The sequence below is a fragment of the Echinops telfairi genome, unplaced genomic scaffold (assembly GCF_000313985.2).
Source record: "Echinops telfairi isolate 266 unplaced genomic scaffold, ASM31398v2 ScPeMD7_4225;HRSCAF=4972, whole genome shotgun sequence".
NCBI classification, from domain to species: domain Eukaryota; kingdom Metazoa; phylum Chordata; class Mammalia; order Afrosoricida; family Tenrecidae; genus Echinops; species Echinops telfairi.
In genome coordinates this window covers 3143191-3152810 of record NW_022108124.1, presented here as the reverse complement: position 1 = coordinate 3152810, position 9620 = coordinate 3143191, and the positions used below count along the sequence as shown (strand labels likewise).

Genomic DNA, 9620 nt, shown 5'->3' with positions numbered 1-9620 from the left:
GGCTTTTATACCGACCGCCATCTTCCTTCACCCAATTTTCTTTTGTCCGTCCCCCTGGGAGGGGGTTATATGTAGATAATTGTGATCGGTTCCCCCTTCCTCCCCCCACCTTCCCATCCCCCTCCTGGTGTCGCTACTCCCAAACGTTTTATCAGCGGCATCAGTAACCGTGAATGGGGTATGGATGGGAAATTCAAGTCCAGTGCTTCATAATGTTGGCATCTTCCCTTTGTTTAGCAAGTTAGCCAACCAGAAATCTTCCCCCACCAACCACTTTTCCAAGGTTAGGGTGAGCAGATCCACTGAAAGAACTTGGACTTGTTTGGGATCTTGCTCCAGGAAAAGCACTTAGAAGAGGCTCAATGCTGTTCGAGGCAAAGGCTCTTCGTAATGTTCATTGAAAGACTCGTAAAAACCACTCACTTCTGTACATTCATTGCCCTCATCATTCTGAAAACATTTGCTCTCCACCTAAGCCCCCGGCATCAGCTCATTTTTCCCCCGCCCTCCCCACTCCCTCGTGAACCCTTGATAATTTATAAATTATTATTTTGTCATATCATACTCTGTCCGACGTCTCTCGTCACCCACTTTTCTGCTGTCCATCCCCCAGGGCGGAGGTAATATGTATGTACAAATGTGCTTTACATAATTGAAGTATGTTATGTATGGATTGTGATGAGTTGTATGAGGCCCCAATAAAATGACTTAAAAGATGATTTTAAAAAAAACCACACACACTCACTTCACTGTAACACGGATACTGGGGAAATTCAAACACAAAATCGAGCCCCTCTCGTAAACGAGCTCTTCAAACTCCCCAACGCGGAAATTGCCCCGCCTGCGCTTTACGGCTTCCGTAGTCTCGCGCGGGCTCGCGAGACCAGGATGAGTTCCGGTCGCGGGAGGCTCGGAGCACTTCCGGGCGACCACCATGTCGGCCAGTGCGGCGGGTCCCTCGGAGATCGCCGCGCTGAAGTAGCGGGTGCGGGGCTGGGAGGAGTCAGCGCTTGCACGGCCGCCAGGCCCCACAAGCTCCGGCCATGGACCGGGACCTTCTGCGGCAGTCGCTGAATTGCCACGGCCCGTCGCTGCTCTCCCTTCTCCGGAGCGAGCAGCACGACAATCCGCACTTCCGGAGCCTCCTGGGCTCGGCGGCCGAGCCTGCCCGGGGCCCGCCGCTCCAGCAGTTCCCGGGCAGGTGAATGCCGCGGCGCCCACACTGGGGCGGGGACGCGCCGTGAGGCTGCTCCCCGGGACGGCGGCGCCGAGGGCGAGGGCCCCGGGGACGCGCCGCGCCGGCGGGCGTGTAGCGCGAGCTCCGGTCCCAACTTTGCCGCTGGCGTGGCCTGGCCGCGTCACGGGGTCGCTCACTCCGCGCCTCGAGCTTTCCTTTAGCCGCCCCCCCCCCTCCGCTCGCGGACTTTTTCCCCCCCGCGATGGGTGGGAGGCTGACATTCGGGATGAAGTCAGATGAGCGTTGAAAGCCGTCCTAGAAAGCTTTGCGGATGATAAACCCGTTGTCATAGGTTTCGTTTCTTTTCCTTTTTTTTAAGAAAAGAGAAGAGAATTGACAATATTGAAATACAACAGTTCATTTCCAAAAAAGCGGATCTCCTGTTTGCGCTTTCCTGGAAATCGGATGCACAGGCCGTTTCTGAGGTTAATGAAGACCATGAAGGTGAGTCTTGAGCCCGGACAGTCTTCAAGATTGCGACGCGGTGGAGCAGTTACTGCCAGATGAACGTGAACTCGGAATGGTAGCGGCTCTGTTTGTGGTTTTCAGAACACTATGCAGTCATGCCGCCTTTAGAGCAGTTCATGGAGATCCCCAGTATGGACCGGCGAGAACTGTTTTTCCGAGACGTGGAGCGTGGCGATATAGTGATTGGAAGGATTAGTTCCATCCGGGAGTTTGGGTTTTTCATGGTGTTGATCTGTTTAGGCAGTGGCATCATGAGAGACATCTCTCACTTAGAAATCACAGTAAGTTCTTGAGCTGTTTGCCTTTCTTCTGTTTTGGTTTTTATGATAGTCATCTGAATGCTAGAATTATGTCATTGTGGGAACTGAAGTATTAACGAGAGAACTAGTTCTTTATTTAAAATTTTATTAACAGTGGAAGTTACGCCTTTTCCTTCGTTTTTGCTTTCTTGGAGGCGGGGGAGGTATTAGCAAGCAGGTGGGAGGTGTAATGGTATTCTGGGTTTATTGATTCTAACTTCTTAATTTAGTTTTTGTAGCATATTCACTAGATAAGTTATAGGGGGAAAAGTGACATCTTTGCAGTGAATTATTTGCACATTATAAGGTGCTTTGCCCACAATGAATAGTCCTGAACTTGAAATAATATGTAGCTTCAAACTGTTGGTATTTACAATCTATCCAGAGAGCTAAAAAGGAAGAAAAGCAGAAGGCATAAGGGGCGTAGAAACTTTGGGGGATTGGTTTCTCATTTTGATTGGGACCTTTATACTCCCTAGACAAATTTTTTTAATTTTTGACAATTGCAAAATACCTTTTACTTTACATAACTTACTTAAATTTGTTTCCTAAAACTAACAGACAGTTTCATAATATTTTAGAGTCTGTCCATAGTGAACCAGGAACCATGTGCTTGACAGAAAAATCACTTATAATTAAAATTCTTATTTAATTAGGCCTTAGTGTGCTGGCTAGTCTTCAAGGTTTATTAGAAAGGAACAGTGCTAGTTTGTAGTTAATATGTAGTGATTGGTTTTTAATCTGTATGTTAACTATTGGTTGTTATGCTAAACAGAGTAAGAAGACACTGTCACTTTCAAAGAATGACACAATGTTTTTTAAAAATTGTTGCAGGCTCTTTGTCCATTGAGAGATGTGCCTCCTCATAGTAACCATGGTGATCCTCTGTCATATTACCAAACTGGTGACATCATCCGAGGTGAATAGTTTCATCATAATTAATAATAATTAGTAATAATAATCGGTTTTCTACAATTTTGAACATACAGCATGTTGGAGTACTTGCTGTTGTATTTTAACTTGCATTTTCATATTAACCGATTAGTTCTCAAATTTTTTAGCTGGAATCAAGGATATTGACAGATACCATGAAAAGCTTGCAGTATCTCTGTATAGCTCATCCCTTCCACCGCACTTAGCAAGTATTAAATTGGGTGTAATTACTTCTGAAGAGCTTCCTTTGTACTACAGGTAATTTATCCCAGTTGTTTCAGCAATAGTTTATAAGATAGTAAGTTCAAAAACAGTTGGAGGTAATTTTTTTTACTGTAAAATGTGATTGCTTTATTTTTATAAACTTTAAAATTACTTTAAACCTGATAAATGGAACCATGTAATATAGCCACATTTTTATGTGCATATAGTATGTGTATTGAAATTCTTATGTTCATGTTATCTCGTTAGTAAAATGAGACATGCTAATTAACTATCATGGACAAAAAATACTCATAACAATTGGAGAATTAAGTACAGGGATCTTCATATTAGTTGTATTTATTTTTGTTGTGATTTTTTTTTTTTTTAAGGAAGAGTGTTGAACTGGACAGCAACTCTTTGGAGTCCTATGAAAATATCATGCAGAGTTCCTTAGGGTTCGTGAATCCAGGAGTAGTTGAATACCTTCTAGGAAAACTAGGAATCGATGAATCTAATCCTCCTTCTTTAATGAGAGGCCTACAAAGGTATAGTAAAGCAGTGTTCTCTCAGGTGGTGGGGGCCAGTCTCTGCCTGCTTACAACAATAGGTTTGGTGAACCAGGTGATCCCATGACCTAGAATGAAATGTCTTATTGATGTTTAAGTGTCAATAGTGTGACTAAGAGAGCTACAGTCATGCGTGATACACTGAAATTTGGGTGTTGTGTGTGAATACGATATCGTAGTCTGGTCCTACTTTTAAACATCTCCATTTCTGGCAGTGATTGTCAGTGTACTAGGGATTCTTTTTTGTGTTGAGTCTTCAATCCACATCGTTAGCTTCGTTATCTGTTTTTCCATATCTGACACAGATCTCTAGCACTTTTATTTGCCATTTGCTTTCAGTGGCGCCAATCCTTTAATGACTGGCATAATTTTTTCTTTGCTTTTGAGGATCATCATGGTCCTCAGGTACAGCATGAGTAAGGTGCAATCAGTATCATTCACTGATTTTCCACCTGTTTAGTAAGTTTCGTTTCGCTTTCAGATCAATACTTCTCCTTTGCTTCTTGCTGCTGCTGTCACTAACAAGTTTTGCTGCATTTGTGAGCCACGAGGAGCTTCACAGTAAAATTTCCCAAAGAATATAGAACAGAAAGATAGTGCTACGTCTGTAGAGACTCAGTGCACGAGATTGGATACTGCTGCCTATGAGTTGACGCATACAACTGTGTAACACAATAAACTTCTTAAGATAGAAAGTACATTCATAAGCCAGTAACAGGCATTTATGTCTTATTATGACAATTAGGACATTTAGGTTGTGTATGTACCATTTCACACCTGGCATAATTGCTGTTTATAGAAGAGACAGGAGGCACATGTTGCATGTGGGAAGCTGCTTGATTCACTACATCCTATTTAATCAGGATTTATGAACTTTATTAGAACATTTTGGGAACACAAACTTGTGCATTTGGACGTTGCCATGAGCAGACATTATGGGGCGCATGGCTATATATAGAAACTTATAGGAATGTTTATTCTGCAGAAACATGACAGTTCAAGCATTTTGTTCCATACGTAGAATAAAAATTTCTTGCTTAGAATTCATTCTTTTGCTGAGTGGCTGTTGAGCACAGTGAAGGTAATAGTGTTCTTAAAAAGATATTTTCAGTTTGATTTCTTTCCTTTAATAGCAAAAATTTCTCTGAAGATGATTATGCTTCTGCGTTAAGAAAGAAACAGTCTGCATCTTGGGCCTTAAAATGGTAGGAGGACTTTCTTTTTCCATGAACATGGAATATTTTTTTATCTAGAGCTTCTTGATTCCTCAATGTATTTTATTTTCAGCATTCATATGTTGCACATATTAAATTTATCCTCTACGAATTTCATGCTTTTGATTCTATTGTAAATTAAAGAATTAAATTTTTTAAAGTTTTAGTTTCTAATACATTATTGGTAGATATGCAGTCTATATTGTATATGCAATCTGTAGATAAAAATGTGATCTGACCTGGTACTTTATGACCTTATTATAAACTCATGTAGACTGAAGACTTTGTCTTTCAACAACCTTATTGTCTAAAAGGCTGGGGGTAAGGCAAGCATTCCCTCTCACCATTAAGGCACCAAGTATGTTTACAAATGAAGTAAAATACGTCTCTGTCCCAGACTTTCTAATGAATGTAAGTGGTATTTGTTTTAAACCTAACAGATTAAAGTTTTATTCACACTTTGTTCATTTTTTTCCTAAAATAATTAGTATATTTAATAGCTGGGTTTCAATAGTATTTATTAGGCAGATATTTAAAGGCAAAGTATTTGCCAAATTTGATGACCCTTGCTTTCAAATTTATCCATACTAAGCATTTTATTTAGATATTCTATGAATGATTGCAACGCTTTACAAAATGTCTTTTTAGTGTGAAGATTGGAGTAGATTATTTTAAGGTTGGACGCCATGTTGATGCTATGAATGAGTACAATAAGGCACTGGAAATAGACAAGCAAAATGTGGAAGCTTTAGTAGCTCGTGGAGCATTGTAAGTAATTCATAATCTTTAAATGTTTACAAGGTAGATGTGCTTAAGATAAACATGTAGCTCATAGATGCATTTATCTAGTGTGGTTTCTTCGTGTTTCTAGATATGCAACGAAAGGAAGTCTGAACAAAGCCATAGAAGACTTTGAACTTGCACTGGAGAACTGCCCAACTCACAGGAATGCAAGAAAATATCTCTGCCAGACACTTGTAGAAAGAGGGGGACAGTAAGTGTCAGAGAGCTCTAATAATGTATTTCTCAAAGTAGCAGGCAGACTTTACTTGGTAAATTAAACTATTTGGTTTTAAGAAGCATTTGGGGGCTATTTTTGTCTACAGTTTAATTCTTGGTGTCCTATATAGCCCCCTTTTTCCAGATAGATGAGTAAAAAGCACAATGCAGGTATTGTTTAGTTGGGGGTGGGCAGGGACCCCTAAATATTTTTTTCTTGATGTGTTCTCTCATAAGTATCTGGGGGACTTTTTGTTTGAAAGCTTTATCTTCCTTCCAAATAACAGGTTAGAAGAAGAAGAAAAGTTTTTAAATGCTGAAAGTTACTATAAGAAAGCCTTGGCTCTGGACGAGACTTTCACAGACGCAGAGGATGCTCTGCAGAAACTTCATAAATATATGCAGGTGATTTTTTATTTCCTCTTAGAAAGTTCATGAGAATTGAAATTAATTCCAAAACTTAACTTTTTTCTAGAGTAAACTCGTAGAAAACGTAATGATGCACTATGTAAACATTCTTCATTTGAGATACATCTTTTACTAATTGGATTTGAAATTGACTTCATAATGCTTCTTCATGATTATTTGTTAGTACTAAAAAAATTTTTTTTAGAAAAAAGGCTATGAGAAAATTTTGATGCTTAAGTTTGGTATGTGGTTTTGACATCTTTATTATAGTAAGCTTTCCTGTTGGGTAACAGTTGTAAGTGTTGCTAATGTAACTGAGCTATTTTTGAGAAGTACGTTAAATTGTCTTTTCCTGTAATACTGATGATGATGTTTTCTCATGCATTTTCTTCTGAATTGGACCATTGCTGCTGTGTCTGACATCTGGTGCTGCTCATCCCCATCCACACACTGGAAAATGGTTTCTTGTGTGATCATGCATCCAACGGGCTATGCTATTTTTACATGGTTTGTATATGAACATGGTGATTCTCCCTCAATCCACCTTGATGGGATTTCTTTAACTTGTAAAATTGGTATTCTATTTAAAATTTAATTTACTTATTTTTAATAATTCTTGGGCTATTTTACTATTTACTTATTTCTTGCCCTCTGGGTTGTGGGTACCAATGCAATGGTTTCCTCTTTTTTTCATGGAATGCCAACTGCAATATGGTCCTCAATACTGTTCTGGCCATTCCAATGATTAATGCCAAACATCTGTATGATTAATGCCAAACATTTGAATGATTAATTTTTCACATGTTAAAAACATTTGTTTAATACTGGATATATGGTGATTTGGGGTATACTAAACCTGGTTGCTGGTTGGGGACTGGTTTGTTGAATACTGGGTGTTATGTCATCTATTTTTAACGTGTGGTTTTTTCTGATATCTGGGTTCTAAAAGAAATCTTTGGAATTAAGAGAAAAACAAGCTGAAAAGGAAGAAAAACAGAAAACAAAGAAAATAGAAACAAGTGCAGAAAAATTGCGTAAGCTCTTAAAAGAGGAGAAAAGGTAAACTATAATATTCGGTGTATTTTTTTTAACCTAAAGCCACTGCTGAGTTGAACCAAAGTGCCATATGGAAGCAAAGTAAGTAAAAATTTAAAATCAGAGTATTTCAAGTGTTAATGGGTGTTAAGAATTCTTAGCAAGTGAATTGTGGTCCCTGTGTTTTTCTATAAAAAGAGATTAAGGATAGTGAAAATGTAAGGCTAGAATTCTGGCCCCTTAAATTTAACCTTAGCATTAAAATATATAATGAGTTATTTTGTCTCTTTTTTTAAGTAGAAAGCTTAAGATTTAGAGCAGTGTTTCTCAGCTGAGCGTGACTGTTTTATAACTGGTAGATAGCTACTGGCATCTAGTGGGTAGAGGACAGGGATACTGCGAAACATTCTACCATGCACAGGACAGTTTTCCTCACTGTATAGAACTATTGAGCACAAGATGTCAAGGCTGAGGTGGAAAAATATAATCAGGTGTTATATTTCAGTTCTCTTTTGTGTATGTGTAGGGACCTTTTAAGTTATTATGAGAATGATGGATTTGCTTACTGTAACACTTTCTACAGAAGTTTTTGTGTTCTTAAAAGTCATGACTAATGGTAAAGTTAATCTTGTATTATTGGTTATTATTTTATCATCTGTCCATGTTACAGTTTTAAGAAATCTTTAAAGGGAAAAAGGAGTACCAAAACCTTTATCGGTAATTTAGAAACCTTTTGGACTTATCTGATGAGTTGACTACCTTCTTTTAGGTTAAAGAAGAAAAAAAGAAAATCAACTTCCTCCTCCTCGAGTGTTTCGTCTACTGATGAATCAGCTTCTTCTTCTTCATCATCTTCCTCTTCCAGTCACAGAAGGCATAAGAAACATAAGAAGAGCCGTTCAGAATCTTCTCGAAGTTCCAGAAGGCATTGTTCTAAGGCATCCTCAAGTCAGGTAGATGATGACAGGGGAGAGGAGTACTACCCTCTTCCAATCAATACGACAGCATCCTTCCTTAACCAAAAACAAGAAGTGGAAAAGTTCTTAGAAAAGCAAGATAGATTACCCTATCCAAAGACACAGGTAAAAGAGAAAGATAGATACTCTCTCTGTTCATCTTCAGCTGAAATTCCGGATGATTTTGGAGGTAGGTCTGAAGATTCAAGAGATTCTTATAATAGCTATAAAACTCAGGCAGGTAGTAGCAAAACAGAAAAGCCATATAAATCAGAAAGACATTTTACCAATAGGAGAGATTCCTCAGAATCCTTTTTTAGGAGCTCAGAGGACAAGATACGAAATTATGGTAATAGGAGATTTGACAGGGATGTAGAGGGGAGAAAAGAGCATTCTAGAAGATGGGAGCCAGGTTCAGGGAGACAACCCCCTTCACCAGCAAGCTCAGAATGCTCTGGGAAGTCACTTGAAAAATATAAAAAATGTGCTTATTCTGGATCACGTGATTTCTTTAAACCTGAGCAGAGGTACCAATTAAATGCAAATCAGGGAGAGTATGAAAGAGAGGACAATGGCGGGGAAGATCTTAAAACAGAGGCTCTGGGAGAAGATAGACCAAGTAGCAAAGACCAACCAGAAAGAGTGAAAAAGAACTTACCCCAAAATTTACTCAATATATTTAATCAGATAGCTGAGTTTGAGAAAGAAAAAGGAAATAAGCCAAAAAATAAATAAATATGCCAAGGAAATCAGCACCATCATCACACTAAAGACTTGAAGTGTAGTTAGAGCGATTCCTGCAGAAGTCGTTGCTCCTATACTTTTATTTGAGACGAATATGAAAAGCAAAACGATTTTTTGCTTTTTCCCAAATTATATTTGTTTGGGTTCTAGGTCTGCTTTTCACAGCTTGATGTTTAAGTTTTTCATGGATGTTTATGTATAGCATTTCCAACTCTGATGACTTGTTCACCTAACAGTTATTTGAAAGCATTGTTCCTTCCTTCATTGTATAATGGCTCATAAGAATGCTTGGATCCACCTTATTCTTGCTGATCAGAGAATAAATTTGTGTTGAACACTTGAATTATTTCCATCAATTCTTCTCTGTTAAACACCCGTAGCTGTAGGGTTACATTTGAATATTTCTTAAGGTACCATTTTGCATCCGTTTGTCTGGTTTTTTTTTTTTAGCTTGGTGTCTTGTTTAATTGGCCACTAAGACCTGTTTTGACTAAAATGGTGTTTTTGGTGCCGGTGCTTTCTCCCCGGTTCGAGTAGGTGCTTCACTATGTCAGGAA

General features: G+C 39.0%; 1 protein-coding gene across 2 annotated transcripts; it reads left to right on the top strand.

Annotated features, from left to right (window-relative positions):
• Positions 1-934: 934 nt before the first annotated feature.
• TTC14 (tetratricopeptide repeat domain 14) lies at positions 935-9406 on the top strand. Of its 2 annotated transcripts, XM_004708688.2 has the most exons (12): positions 942-1201; positions 1557-1681; positions 1787-1986; positions 2839-2923; positions 3066-3195; positions 3531-3686; positions 4841-4912; positions 5570-5689; positions 5793-5915; positions 6208-6325; positions 7278-7387; positions 8133-9406. In XM_004708688.2, exons 1-12 carry the CDS (start codon positions 1044-1046, stop codon positions 9052-9054), a joined length of 2319 nt encoding a protein of 772 aa, XP_004708745.1. In that variant the 5' UTR covers positions 942-1043; the 3' UTR covers positions 9055-9406. The 2 variants fall into 2 exon arrangements, 1 of the variants encoding a protein (XP_004708745.1); XR_006680540.1 differs by lacking the exon at positions 8133-9406 and having other exon boundaries at positions 935-1201; positions 6208-6835; positions 7278-7329.
• Positions 9407-9620: the final 214 nt, after the last annotated feature.

What these genes read in the sequence shown, in the direction of transcription:
- TTC14 (XM_004708688.2), top strand. Translation starts at nt 1,044, where the DNA reads ATGGACCGGGACCTTCTGCGGCAGTCGCTGAATTGCCACGGCCCGTCG. An exon ending in TTAGTAGCTCGTGGAGCATT is followed by an intron (nt 5,690 to 5,792) that starts GTAAGTAATTCA and finishes TCGTGTTTCTAG; the next exon opens with ATATGCAACGAAAGGAAGTC. An exon ending in CTCTTAAAAGAGGAGAAAAG is followed by an intron (nt 7,388 to 8,132) that starts GTAAACTATAAT and finishes ACCTTCTTTTAG; the next exon opens with GTTAAAGAAGAAAAAAAGAA.